The 14915-nt window shown below is 50.5% G+C and overlaps 1 protein-coding gene across 1 annotated transcript in view; it reads left to right on the forward strand.

Annotated features, from left to right (window-relative positions):
- IREB2 (iron responsive element binding protein 2) overlaps positions 1 to 14915 on the forward strand; it is a 92407-nt gene that overhangs the window by 46459 nt on the left and 31033 nt on the right. The window contains exons 12-13 of the mRNA XM_044279876.1: positions 4634 to 4750; positions 6520 to 6679. Of these exons, the coding sequence (XP_044135811.1) occupies positions 4634 to 4750; positions 6520 to 6679 (277 nt within the window). The remainder of the gene's footprint in view (positions 1 to 4633; positions 4751 to 6519; positions 6680 to 14915) is intronic.

Consider the following 14915-nt stretch of genomic DNA (forward strand, 5'->3'; position numbering starts at 1 on the left):
AGGTTCACACAGAGTATTTTGGGACGGATTCCGCACCAAATATGCATACAGAACTTCCTCCTTTCCCGGGCGCATGCCTATCATTCCGGGGGCCTCACTTTATCCTGCCCGCGGGGTGGGCACCCATGGCCAGTATGCAACCAAGGGCGCCTGAGAGCGCGGCTCCGGGCCCTTCGCTCCCTGGGCTGCTGAACAGTCGGCCGGGCGCTGAAAATTACGGCCCAAGCTATTTCTTGCGGCCCACGGGGTGGCACCCGCAGTCGGTAGACACAAGCGGGCACATCCCGCACACCGATCTAAGTCCCTCTGTTTTCAGCCGACCGGCAGTACTTCCCGGTTGGCCATTTTCTCTGGCTGTCCATGAGAGTCCATGCCAGGTCTACGCAGCCCTCCTCTCCTGCGACAATACACGTTTGCAGCCGATCTTCAGGGCCCTCTAATGGTCGAGTGGCCTCAAGGGCAGCCGAGTACTTCAGCCCCTGGCTTTTGGCCTAGTTGCCCTCAGGCTAGGTTCACACAGAGTATTTTGGGACAGATTCCGCACCAAATATGCATACAGAACTTCCTCTTTGCCTTCAATGAGGAATCTGCATGTTAATTCATACGGCGCGGTTTTATCACATGTTTTAAAAACCATGTTGCAGAGAAAAAAGGTGTCCTGTCAATTCTTGATTGCAGATTCCACATTCAGAATTCCATGTTCCATGAAAATGGCCAGGAATAAAAATCTTTGTCGACAATGCAACCAAAATCACTTTAAAAAACACATTGAAAAAACCTAAAGCGGAGTCCACGTGAGGTATTTATTCTCCCCCAAAATAATTTGTGTGAACCTAGCCTCAGGAGACAGATCTTCTGCAGCTCCTGTCTCCCAAGTTTATCCTTTCCCCAGCTCGCTGTCTCCCAGTACTTCTAGCCGGATTGTGGCCGAAAGCCTACTCAGATGCACTCAGCCCAAACCTCCTTTGATCCTAGTTCTCTTCCTGGGGCCTGTGTTCCATCGATTCCACGTTCTCCAGCAGAGCACTGAGTGGGTCCTGCGGGCCTTGGCACTACTCCGATTCCTGGCTTGGCTTCTGGACTAGGCTCTAACTCTTAGCCGAGTCCGAAAATTCTCCTCTCCTGCCTCCCCTGTTCTCCTTCTTTCTGGGCACTGTTCTCTTCCTCTTTCAGCACTGAGTTTTCGCTCCTTTAACTGGTATAGTATGTGTGCATAATACAGCCATATATTATGTCTATTATATGGACTATATATTAGTCCATATAATGTGTACGTATTATTACCATTCCCTTTTTGGCAGGGAGCTCTGTGCCTATTCCAACAGTTCTTAACATTGTTCAAAGCTATTGTTAGGCTTCTGTTGGTCACCCTTTACTTTTCGTATGCCAGGTGGATTTATTACGCTGTCGTTACATGCAAAACATCATGACATTTTGCACCTTTGGCGTTCACAATGATGCTGTACTTGAGTGGCCTACACGGTTCCATAGTGTCGCGTTTCAACTGCGATCCTTTGTCTGCTTGGTAGCCTGTGTTAGGTCTCTTCCATTAGACAAGTACCTGTTTGTCTCTCATTTAGCCTAAGGTGTACCCCGAGTTCTGTTTGTTTCCCCCCAAGACTTCCTGGTCTCTCAGCCTTCTTCCTCCAGTTTCATTCTCGTTCTTTTCATAACTGGTCCCGAGCCAAACTAGTAGTGGGTAAGACCGTTGTCTGTCCTTTTTTATGGGATGTCCCCCTAGGTATCCGTATATGTGACCTGGTTGCTGAATTCTGTAATCATCTTTTACCAGTTACACTATAGTCTTTTGCGTCCCCACTCCTTGGAATGCTTTGGAGCATCCCATGGTCTTCTGTGTATCCCCCAATGACACGTGTGAGAAAATAGGATTTTTTGCTCGCATCATTGGGTGACACAGGACCGTGGGTATAGCTGCTTGCATGTTATTAGTAGGAGACACTAGGCTGAAAAGTGATAACTCCTCCCCTGCCGGCTATATCCCCTCCAGCCTGGAGAGAGCATATCCGTTTTTACCTTAGTGTCGTAGGAGGCAGACCTCCCTGCTTTTTCACGGCGGCTTCCCTTTCTTATTTTTATTTTATTTTTTGTTTGATCTCTTCCCTTTTAGGTAGGGGAAACAGAGGCGCTTGCCCCTCTGTCTACCCCGGGAGCTAGACCGGTGTCTGATTCCCTCACCGCTCGCCCTTCCCAAGAAGCAAAAGTGGACCAGGGCAGCCCAGCTCCCCTGCTTCCCGCCAGCCAAAGGGTCACCTAGATCCTGCGAGAGCCTCCACCATTCCAGTCTCCCGCCACTTCGGGTGCCAACTGCTGAAGAGGTGACCCTGCTGGTACTCTGAGACGTGGTGAAGAGGATGAAGATGGGGTGAGTAGTCCGGATTGGGTAAGTATTCTCAGCTCCCCCCTTCTTCCCCCTTGGTCACCTCATGCTAAAATGGAGGGCCCCACGTTACCTCAGCCCCCAATGTATGTTTTGGGCCTCTGTCCATGTCTGGGGGCCTGGGTTCCCCTATCTAGATCCTTAGGTCCTGCAGCCTGCGCCCATTCTTCCCGGCCTGCGGGGTGGGCTCCCGCGACCGCTATCTGACCGGGTGCATGCCTATCATTCCGGGGGGGCCTCACTTTATCCTGCCTGCGGGGTGGGCACCCAGGGGGCCTGAGAGCGCGGCTCCGGGCCCTTCGCTCCCTGGGCTGCTGAACAGTCGGCCGGGCGCCGGAAATTACGGCCCGAGCTATTTCTTGCGGCCCACGGGGTGGCACACACAGCCGGTGGACGCAAGCGGGCACATCCCGCACACCGATCTAAGTCCCTCTGTTTTCAGCCGACCGGCAGTACTTCCCGGTTGGCCGTGCGCCGAACTTTATGTCCCAGCTTTGCGGCCTTCAAGACCGCAACTTTCATTCCAGCAGACCTGGATTTTGATTCTGCTTTCACAGTTGCAGCCAGGAGCCGGCTTCGTCCAAACGACCTGTAGATCGTTTGGGGGCGTTTCAGTGAGGAACAGGTCCTGCCTCTGGGACGTCTTTTTCTCCTTTTTATTTCTGGGAAGGCAGCATTCCAGGTGGCGGGAGCTTCCACCCGGCGGCTTTCGGAGTTGATAGCGCCTTCTTGTACGTACATTTTTCTTTGGTTATTAGCATCAGGCAGTACTACGCCCAGTAACTTCTTTCTTTGCAGAAGGTAGTTGCCGCTTTCCAAGTCATCTCAGACATGGGTTTCTCTTCTTTCTCCCTCGAATTATAGAGAGCGGGCTCTCCATCAGCCATGTGATTTGACCTCTAAGGTTTGCTGGACCATAACTAGCGCTTTCCGCCGTACAGACTTTTACCTGTTTTTTTTTCCTGGAGGTCCTTGTCAAAGCTGACGGCCTCCAAAGGGATGTTTTCCAGGTAGATCTGTTTGTCAGTTGCTCGGGCATTTCGCTCCTAGGGCAGGGAACCGCCCAGCAGAGTTGTGGCCCACCCGACCAGCGGTCGGCACTTCTCAGGTTCATCTACTCCATGCATTAGCTTTCCAGTTGTAGAAAGCAGTGTCTTGGTCTTCCGGGCACACGTTCACCAAGCTTTACCGGGTGCCTTGCTAGGCATCGGTGGATGCTGCTACGGGCAGCAAGGTCTTGCAGGCGGCAGTGGGCGAGGGCGTTTTTCTCCATGGGCGTGTGATTTGTTTCCCTCCCCGTGGACTGCTTTAGGATGTCCCATGGTTCTGTGTCACCCAATGATACGAGCGAGAAAAGGAGATTTTTGTGAACTCGCCTGTAAAATCTTTCTCAGTTAGTTCATTGGGGGGGGGACAGCTCCCACCCAGTGGTTCTGTTTGCCGCAAATTATGGCGGTTGGTGGCCCAGTATGGTCCTCAGTTCTGGTTCTGTCCGACTGGCATTTGTCAGTTATTGGTTGTTTACCGAATAGTTTTTTCTCCTACTCCTATTGCTTGGGCACAAACTGATACCCCCTCCAGCCTGGAGATAGCGTATAGCCGGCAGGGGAGGAGTTATCTCTTTTCAGCCTAGTGTCGCCTCCTAGTGGCAGCAAGCAGCAATACCGACGGTCCTTTGTCCCCCAATGAACTAAGCGAGAAAGAGATTTTACAGATGAGTCCACAAAAATCTAATATTTTGTACTAATAAGCTGTTTTGTTGTTTATTTGGCTGGGTCCCACTGTTCATGGTTCCGAACCATATAGAGTGTTTTTCATGGGTTTTTGGTTTATATAGTATTGGCTTCTCCTTACTGATCCTACTGCTTTTGTACAAACTGATTAGCTCAGTGTCTGCAGGAGGGGTATAGCTGGTAGGAGGAGCTAACATTTTCTGTTTTGCTTAGTGTTGCCTCCTAGTGGTGTGAGCTATACCCACAGTCTTCTATAGCCCCCGTGAACGTAATAAGAAAAAGATTTTACAGGTTAGTCCCCCAAAATTATACTTTTCTACAGTAATTGCTACAGTGATTTGTCCACCCATGCCTTATATTCCTTCATAAAATCAGTACATAATTTGATGACTAACCTATATTAAAGCAAATCATGATACCTCGCCACACTCCTAAATGCTGTTGCTGTTTTTTACCTTTTTTACTTAAATTATTTTTTTTTTTTTTTTTTTTTTTTTTTTAGATATTGGAAATCAATTTAAACACAATTACTCCATATGTGAGTGGCCCCAAGAGACCCCAGGACCGAGTATCTGTGACTGATATGAAGAAGGATTTTGAAGCATGTTTAAGTGACAAGGTGTGTTTAAAAAAATAAAATTAAAATAAAATAAATTTCGCCATACGCCTTTAACAGCTGTTCTTCCTTACTTCCCCATACATGGTTTAACCAAGTATGCATGTGTTTTCAATGGGGAGTGGGGAATAAAGATTCTGCCGGACACCTCTACTGGTAGCTTATCTCCCGTGAAACATGTTAGAAATTGGTTAAGCCAGATCTATTCCCACAACATCATTGGTCAAGGAAGAGTCAGCACACCCCCATACACGTGAGGTAGTTGGCTGGTCCCACTGAAATCGGTGGGTTCGCTGACTGTGGTATGTGGTGGAGTAGATATAAATAAAGATGTTACAGACAATTCTCTCCTTTAGGCCGTATTCTCTCCTTTTAGCCGTGTGCATCCCACACTTTCCATGTGCCCTGTTCTAGAAATGCCTACTCTTGTCTGCAAAACGGACAAGAATAGGGCGTGTGTATAATTTGCAGAATGGATGTGGACAGCACATGGATGACATCTTTGTATAATCAGCATTTTTTGCTGGCTGGATTACATTTTCCATCACATTATATGCTGCTAGTTTCCATGGTTATGACCACCTTGCAATCCAGCAGAAGTGGGTAAGCTTGCGCACTGTAGGAAAAAGCACCAGGCTATATGGACTCCCTCGGTCCCAGCCACCAGAGAGGCTGGCCCTTTTTCCTATAGCATGGGAGCACAGCCACTGCTGCTGGATTGCAGGATGGTCGTAACTATGGAAATCAGCAGTGTATAATGTGATGGAAAACTGAATCCAGCCAGTAAAGGAAGCAATATGAATATTAGCAGGCGCATGTGCATTAATTAGTGATGCCGTACAAGGAATGGACATCGCAGTGCGCATGCGCCGGCCGATGGACCGAGTGCGCAGGCGCGGGATCTCGGCGAAACAACAAGTTAGTAGATAGGCGGTCAGAGGGAAAGGATGGGCGGGGGGGGGGGGGGGGAAGCGAAGAAAAGGCTGAGCTAGCAGGGCACCTACGAGGGTAACGCTGCCCCTGGGCAATTGCGAGCCCTCATTTGCATATGTTACAAAGATGGTTTTTGACGGTTTTATAAGTCCAGGATTGATGCTAAAGGTAATGTTTTAATTAACTGTAAGCATGCTAAAAAGCTATGGGAAGGGTTACAAACGTGAAATGCTGATGACTCCCTTTAACTATTTTAGGGGGGGGGGTTTATAATGTATTTTTTATTCCTTTAATAATGCAAAATTAAAATTCAATTTGACAATACAAAATCTGAGTTCATCAATATACATTCTACAAAAACAGTCATCACAATAAACTATGAATCACTATAAACAGAAACAGTACCAATGTAAATAGTCTATTCTATTTTGGGGAACTCCCCTCTAAGCTCCATATTGCTTATACTCAGACCTCTCATTGTCTATTCAAATTCTCCCCCATCTTAGATCAGCCACCCCCCCTCCCCATGATGGTTGTCTCGGTAAGCACCATAAACAATCCTCCTCCTCCCCCCCCCCACGGCCGGCCTGCCGGCGACGCTACCTATCAGCGACTAATCATGCCTCTTATTGCATATTCCTCAAACCTCTCGATCTTTACCAATAGGTTTTTCCACTCAATAATATGGGGCGCTCTTTTAGAGCCCCATTCTCTTGCGATGATCACTCTTGCCGCCATAAGGACTATTTTAGACTTTCTAAATCATTTGAAAACAAAATGTGACTAAAATAGATTTTATTTTTTGGGTAGATTGAAACTGTTCCTTTCTATCATGTCAGGTGGGCCTTAGAGGATTTCAAATTCCAGCTGACCGGCAGAAAGTGGAGGTTCCTGTTACATATGGACGATCGCAATACATGTTGTCACATGGCTGTGTGCTTATTGCTGCTGTGATCAGCTGTACCAACAACTGTAACCCTTCTGTCATGCTAACGGCAGGTAATATCATCTGACAGGGATCACATCACTATTTTGGTTTGTGTTTAACATACACACATATGCAAAGAGCATCATTTTGGCAATACCTGTGGGTGGTATGGACTCATACTTTGCTTTTCAATACAGGTAAAAAAAAAAAAAAAAAAATGTTGACTTTCAATAGAGATGCATCGCAGAAAGAAACTTAGATCTAGGGGTGTGCATTTCTTTAAAAGAACAGTATATGGAGAGAATGCTCAAAAAGTATTTCAGCACTCTGTCCATTAATCTCCTGCTTTCCTTTGAACCCATTTGGCTCATAATACTATTAATACTGATAAATACATAAAGAAATCTTCTGTAGGTGTCTCGGGAGATTAATGTGTTCCCCTTCCTTTGTCCTGTGAGGCAACTGGCTAGAGCAGGAGCTTCCCCCGCTATGGCAGGAGATTAGCGCTGTGCTCTCCGCAGGATTTCTGCACAACTGTTTCAGGAAGATGCAGCAGAATGAAAAACAGCGGAGGCATGATTATCTCACATATATATTTATCATTTAGTGCTCCATTTATAGCGCACCTTAATGATGACCTATGCTATGTACTGTATGGTATACACTTTAATATGTTGGGCACCTATGTTCACTGCACATGTCAGGAGATTCTAGCCTTTACTCATATGGAAACTGTTTCTTTTGAAATGTTTCTGTGTAGGTGGATTCTCCTTTCTCTGATTGGCACTCAGTCTCTTCTACTACTGCCCCTTGTACCTATTTTTGCTGCTGAGATGCCTATGACGAGAGAAATTGAATTAAGTTTGTCTCCCTATGGTCTACCCCTGGCATGAGAGAGCCATGGTCTCTAAGTCTGACCACAGTATCCCCCAGGAAAGTCCATTGTTTGCCAGGGGAAACTACTCTTAGCCAGACTGTAGTACGGTGGCCATTCAAAGGAGGACCTGCTATGGTGTGCATATGCTGTAATAGAGCATATTGATCAGGGCTCCAGATGGCGATTTAGAATTGCAAAATGGCGACAAGACTTTATAGTCTTGTCGCCATTTGCGCCTAGGCCCTCTGCTGCTCTGCCTCTTTCACACACGAGTTGAACTGACATGGGACGCGCTGCTGTCAGCGCGCGCCATGTTCTCCTCAACAGCACAGGGGAGAAGGAGGCAGTCTGCCACCAATGGACTGATAGCAGGGAGGAGGAGGGGCTGTTGCCACTGCACCACCAATAAATATCGTTTATGCCTGAATACAAATGCAGGCTGAGCTGGGAGTGCCGGCCATATCCCATACCCGGCACCCAGCCTCTATGACAGCAAATTGAACCCTGAGGGGTTATTTGCGGTGGATCGCAGCGCGCAGTCATAGAGGCTGGGTGCCAGGTATGGGATATGGCTGGCACCCACAGTGCAGCCTGCTTTTGTATTCAGGCATAAACTATATTCATTGGTGGCCCCACAACCCCAGTATTATAACTATTATAATCATTGGTGGCAGTGGCCACAGGGTCCCCTCTCCCCTCCTCCTCATTGGTGGCAGTGGCCACAGGGTCCCCTCCTCCTCATTGGTGGCAGTGACAGCTTCTGATCGGAGCCCCAGCAGTGTAATCCTGGGGCTCCGATCAGCTACCATGGCAGGACGCTACTGAAGCCCTGGTTGCCATGGTAAGATCCCTGCTGCTGTGGGTACTATGGACAGGGCAGCAGGGACAGTGTAAAGTCCTATTAACCCTAATAGATCTCTATTAGGGTAAATAGGACAAGGGATGAATAGATCCCAGGTTCTAGCCCCTAAGGGGGCTAATAGTTAGTATGTAAAGTTAAAAAAAATACTAAGGCCCCTTGCAGACGAGCGTTCCTCCCGCAGCTCCCGGCCTGACCTCCTAGCACTGACTGGATTCACATAGCATTATATTGATTTATGATGCTATGTAACCCTTAGGCTCCTTTCACACGGGCGAGTTTTCCGTGCGGGTGCGATGCGTGCGGTGAACGTATTGCACCCACACTGAATCCTGACCCATTCATTTCTATGGGGCTGTGCACATGAGCGGTGATTTTCACGCATCACTTGTGCGTTGAGTGAAAATCGCAGCATGCTCTATATTGTCCGATTTTCACGCGATGCAGGCCCCATAGAAGTGAGTGTGAAGCGTGAAAATCGCATAGCATCCGCAAGCAAGTACGGATGCGGTGCAATTTTCACGCACGGTTGCTAGGAGACTATCATGATGGAGACCCGATCATTATTATTTTCCCTTTATAACATGGTTATAAGGGAAAATAATAGCATTCTGAATACAGAATGCATAGTAAAACAGCGCTAGAGGGGTTAAAAAAATATTAAATTTTTTTTAACTCACCTTAGTCCACTTGATCGCGAAGCTGGCATCTCCTTGTGTCTCCTCTGCGCTGAACAGGACCTGGGGTGAGCTGCTGCATTAAATACCGGTTTTAAGGACCTTTGATGACGTCACTCCGGTCATCACATGGTCTTTTACCATGGTGAATCACCATGGTAAAAGATCATGTGACGTACCATGTGATGACCGGAGTGACGTCATCAAAGGTCCTTAACCGGTATTTAATGCAGCAGCTCACCCCAGGTCCTGTTCAGCGCAGAGGAGACACAAGGAGATGCCGGCTTCGCGATCAAGTGGACTAAGGTGAGTTAATTTTTTTTTTTTTTTTTTTTTTTTTTTTTTTTAACCCCTCTAGCGCTGTTTTACTATGCATTCTGTATTCAGAATGCTATTATTTTCCCTTATAACCATGTTATAAGGGAAAATAATACAATCTTCAGAACATCAAGCCCGAACTTCTGTGAAGAAGTTTGGGTTTGGGTACCAAACTGGCGCGTTTTTCTCTCACGCGAGTGCAACGCATGACAATGTTTTGCAAAAAAATTGCGCATTTTCCCGCAACGCACCCGGCTCTTATCCGGGCAAAAAAACTGACGCCCGTGTGAAAGAGGCCTTACGGTTCTGGAATGTATTGGATAACACTGGCAGCATTATGTCAGTGTTATCCAATACATTCTAGAACTGTAAGGGTTACATAGAATCATAAATCAATACAATGCTATGTGACCCCTGGTAGCGCTTGGAGGTCAGGCCGGGAGCTTCGTTGCAGACTCGCTGCGGGAGGAACGCTCGTATGCAAGGGGTCTAAAAGTTAAAATCGCCCCCTTTCCCAATTTTACATATAAAATATATAAACAATAAAAAAAATAACATATTACATATCGCCATGCCTGAAAAAGTGCGAACTATTAAAATATTTTAAAATATCTCCTATGTGGTGAACACAGTAAAAGAAAAAAAATTGCCATTTCTCGCCCAGTTTCCTTGGGGGACACAGAAGACCTTGGGTATAGCTCATCTCCCTAGGAGGCGTGACACTAAGTGAAAACTGTTAAGCCCCTCCTCCACAGCTATACCCTCAGCCTGGAGAGAGAGACTGCCAGTTTTTGCTTAGTGTCCAAGGAGGCAAGACACTCCCTGCTACTGCAGGGCTGTTTTCTCCTGTTTAGTTTTAGTTTTGCTTTTTACTTTTTTTCTTTTCTTTTTCTTCAGATCATCAGGGACAACAGAGACGCACTAGACCTCTCTGTTTCTCCCGGGGTTGAGCTGCGCCAGTGCCGGCATCCGCACTGCTGCCTCCCCCACAGAAGACAAGGTGGACCAGGGCAGCCTAGCTCCCCTGCATCCCGCCAGCGTAAGGGTCGCCCGCACGCCAAGTCCCTCTTCCAGCGTCCTGCCACTACGGTGCCAGTAGCTGAAGGGGCGACCCTGCTGGAACAGACCGAGGGTGAAGACGGCTATGGTGAGAGATTGGCTTCTCCAGCCCTACGTCCCCCCCCTCACCCCTCACCCCACCCCGGTCTCCTGCGTGCCTGACCCCCATACTGGGCCTCTGGACCCTTCTGTCCCTGCTAGACTAGGCTGGCCCCTGGGCTGCCGCAGGGCGACATTCTGCTCCCTCTCTCCTGGTCTCCATAGGACATTAGCACCTTCTCTCTGCAAGAAGGATGCCTAGGGAGCTGCAGAGGTCCGCACCTAGCTGCCCCTGACGGAGGGGTTATGCAGGCTTCCCACCCTCACTGGCACCCGGTCTCAGGTCTCCCTCTCTTACCGGCCACTGCTTCAGGGCCAGGGGGCCCGCGCCTTGCTGCCCCTGACCCTCCTCTACCCTCATGGGCACCGGTCCAAGGGCAAGGTGGTTGTGGCTGCCGGCCATATGGTGCAGTGAAATGGCTGCCGGGCGCAGGGTCCTCGCTTCCGGGCAGCGGGGTGGGCACCCGCGGCCTGCAAATGAGCGCTATGCTTCAAGCCCCCGGCCGACCGTCGGAACATTCCGGTCGGCCGGGCGCAGCGAAATCAGGGTCCCCGGCTCTTCCGGCCCGCGGGGTGGGCATCCGCGGCCGGTATGTGCAGGCGCCGCTCCGTAGGCCCGGCCGGTATTTGAATACTGTGCGGCCCCGGTCAGCCGGGCGCCGCTACAAATTTAGGCCCCGGCTTCACGGCCTGCTAGGCCGCAAAATTCCGGCCTCTGTTGGAGGGGGCTGGAACTTCTCCAGGCGCGAATTCTTCGCGCCTGGAGGTTCCCCCGCCCCCAGGGGATCGCAGCGCCGCCCCCCAGGCCGGATCCCTGTTAACCCTTTGGGTACAGGCCGGCTTCGGATGGGCCTGTGTGGCTGCCCCCCCCTTTTTTTCCCTGCTTCTCAGGGATTCTGTGCCCCTATAGGTGGCTCACCTTTCTGCCTCAGTGAGGCTGTTATAATAATAAAAAAAAAAAAAAAAAAAAAAAATATATATATATATTATTTATTTATCTATTATATATACCTTGTGGGCTGCGCAGGACGCTGCAGCCTGATCTCAGTAGTGCTGCCTGTATACATGCCCCCCTTCCATAGGCGGCATGTCGCGCTCCCCGGCTGCGGCGCTGCCAGGGTCATTTTCCCCTTCTAGGCGTTTTTCTTGCCCTCTTCCGCGATACGGCGCTGGTCAAGTGCATGCGGCCCTTTCTGTAGGCAGGATTCGTCACCCTCTCCAGTTATGACGCCTGCCATGTGCAGGACCCCCCTCCTCGGCGGGATACTGCACTCTCCCTGGCTGCGGGTTGGCCTTGTGCATGAACCCCTCTTCATTGGCAGACTACGGCAGTTTCTCCGGATACGGTGCTGGCCATGTGCACGGCCCCCTTCCACAAGTGGGACGCTGCCTCTCACTGGTTTCGTTGCCGATGATGTGCATGACCCCCATCATTCTTAAGCGGAATACTGCACTCACCGGATACGGTGCTGGCCATGTGCACGACCCCCTTCCATAGGTGGAACGCTGCACTCTCACTGGATTCGCTGCTGACCATGTGCGTGACCCCCTTCCATAGGCGGAACGCTACACTTGTGCGTCGCTGACGCCCATAGGCATGGCTCCCTTCCGTGGACGGCATTCGGCACTCTCACTGGATTCACTGCCAGCCATGTGCATGACCGCTTTTCCATAGGCGGTACGATGCGCTCTCATTGGATTCGTTGCCGGCCTTGGGCATGCCTCCTTCCCTGTGGCGGCATACATACACTCCCTCGGTCGGTGGTTGTTCTCTAACCGGTACGTTGTTGGCCATGTGCATGAACCCCATACGTGGCGGGGTGCTTGCACTCTCACTGGATCCGCTGCCGGCCGTATGCATGACCACTCTTCCGTGGGCGGTGTACGCACTCTCACTGGTTTCGCTGCCGGCCATGGGCATGCCTCCTTCAGGTGACATACACACATTCTCACCGACTGCTCGCACTCTCCCTGGATGCGATGCTGGCCATGTGCATGACCCCCCCCCCCCCCCACTTTTTTCTGGGCGGCATACTACACTCTCACCGGATACGTTGCTGGCCTTGAGCATGGCCCTCTAACATGGGTGGAACGTTTACGCTCCCTTTGTATACGGTGCTGGCCTTGTGCGTGACCACCCCTCATTCCTGGGCGGAAATTTGCACGCTCACGAGGTTCAAGGCTGTTCTTGTATGTGCTGTGTTGGACTTGCACATGTTTCCCTTTATTAGCGGAGTTGTTACACTCTCACGAAATTTCGGTGTTGGGTGGATTGTTGCACACTCACTTAATGCTAGGATAGCCCTGTGCATGTCCCCCTTTCACTAGGTGGACTTCCTGCTGGATACTGTGTGGCTATGTGCATGGCCCCCTTCTGGGCGAAGTATGGTACGCCCTACTTCTCTGACGTAGGTACGACCTTGGGCATCACCCCCCTTTTTGGGGCGGGCCTTTGCACTCTTACAGACTACAGTTTGCCAGGTACATTTCCCCCCTTTCGGGGCGGTCAGTTTGCGTTCCATCGCATAAAATACTAGTCTTGTGCATAACTCTTTTTCAGTTTGCACTTTGCACTTCCGTAGATTCTGTGGCGCTCTGTGGCTGGCCCTCTTCGCTGAGTGATATTTTTGCAGTGAGCGGACGCTCTCGTGCGTTGTTCGGGCCGCGTATGCCTCCTCGTTCCGTAGGTGGGTTGGCCTCACTGCTTACGGGGCTACTCGTACGTATGCCTCCTTTCCTCCTGCGACATATTTATTATCTTGGGAGTCGGTGGTTGCAGCAAGACTTGCATTATTCTCTACAGAGATCATTCTGTCCACCTGTGTGAGCCTCAGGTGTTGTCCAATGAACAACAAATGAATACCTTTTATATATATAAGTAAACGGGCTCTACCTGCTCGCTACTGCACCGAGCTGGGCGGTGCTCATTCATTTCGTTGGCCCTTCCGCCCGGGGAGTGTTCGTGGTTCCTAGATACGTACCCATTCGTCCTCCCGTGGCATTGTTTCCCTGCGCTGGTGGTTACATGGTCGAGAGTGCTGTCTGCAGCGCCCGTCGCATTCTATGTTGGCTCTGGCGGGTCTACAGTCCCCTCACCTACTACTATTTCCTCCTCTGCGAGTGCGGTGTGGTATGATTCTTTCCGGTTGGCGCCCTCGGCGTTCAGTCTGCTCTGCTACCAGGTTCGGCCACTCTTCTTGGGAAGGTCATCCAACTTCTCTTGGGTGCTCGCTTACCCAGGTCCGGAGGACCTCCACCTTGGGTTCTTCAGGGTATTCGCCTTCTGCGAGGCGGTGAACCGGGCGTCTCAGTGTAGCGGGGTTCTGCCTTTGAGCTGTCCTATGGCTTCTCTGTTACCCACTCCTCCTTTCGTTTGGAGGGTGTTATGCCGGCCTCTTTCTCGACTGCCTTTTCTCGCCGTCTCTGTTTGGCTCCCACTCGGTACGGATCACTCCGAATGTGGCTTCTGTTCCGGCCACGCTTCAGAGGCTGTTCCTTCACTGCCCTCCCCTCTGGGGAGAGCATGGTTGTTCATGTTGATGGTTCTGGTGTTCCTTTTGGCCTCGTACTGTCCCCCTTGTTCAAACTGGCTGTACTTGCTGTGTGCCTATTTACCGGGTCTACCGCGTTCTGTCCTCCCGCTGGGTGCAGATTGCGTTTTTTCCATTCTAGGCAACGTTTCTGCTATGGACTTACCTTCTCGGTAACTTGGGAGGACTACCATTTAGTCAAGATTGTCTTTAGATCCCCCACACCGGGACTGTAGTCCGTCTTCCTGTGGTGGCTACATCGGCTTGGGCTTTAGCCTGTCTTGTACTGGCATCTGGCGGTTGCTGGACGGACCCTTTGGTCCCTGTCTGTCTGTCCTTCTGCTCCCCCACTCCGGTGGATACGGAACACCTTTGTTCGGGGCCGACGGGACCAGTTCTACGACCGTTCTGCCCGGGTTACTGGTCTGCGCCTGTTCATTGGGTTTTCGCCCGCTTGCCCAGGCGACTATTGTGGGCTCGCTAGTGTCACTCCTGGCCGTGTTTTCGTCCAGGATCTGTGGTAGGAATTAGGGCTTTCCTTGGGGTTCTGTGGGAAGCTGGGCGTTCCCCCACTCTGCCTTTCTCTCTCCATGGTTCTGTCTTTCTCCAGTCCGGCCTGGACCTGGGACTGGGACTCTGTTGCTTGAAGTATCAGTGTCTGCGCTGTCCTTCCTCTTTCAGCGTTCCCCGCCCCTCTGGGCCTGTCAGGACCTTCTTCCGTGGAGCGGCTCTTGGTTTCCTTTTGTACTGCCCTCCGGTACCGCCCTGGGAACTACATACTGGGCTCTTGGCGCTCCAATCTTTCCCTTGGAACCGTTACAGCAGTTCTCTCTACTCCTTCTGTCCTGTACGGTTGTGTTTCTGTAGTCATCGTGTCTATGACGGGTG

Source organism: Bufo gargarizans, chromosome 2 (assembly GCF_014858855.1).
Source record: "Bufo gargarizans isolate SCDJY-AF-19 chromosome 2, ASM1485885v1, whole genome shotgun sequence".
Lineage (NCBI taxonomy): Eukaryota > Metazoa > Chordata > Amphibia > Anura > Bufonidae > Bufo > Bufo gargarizans.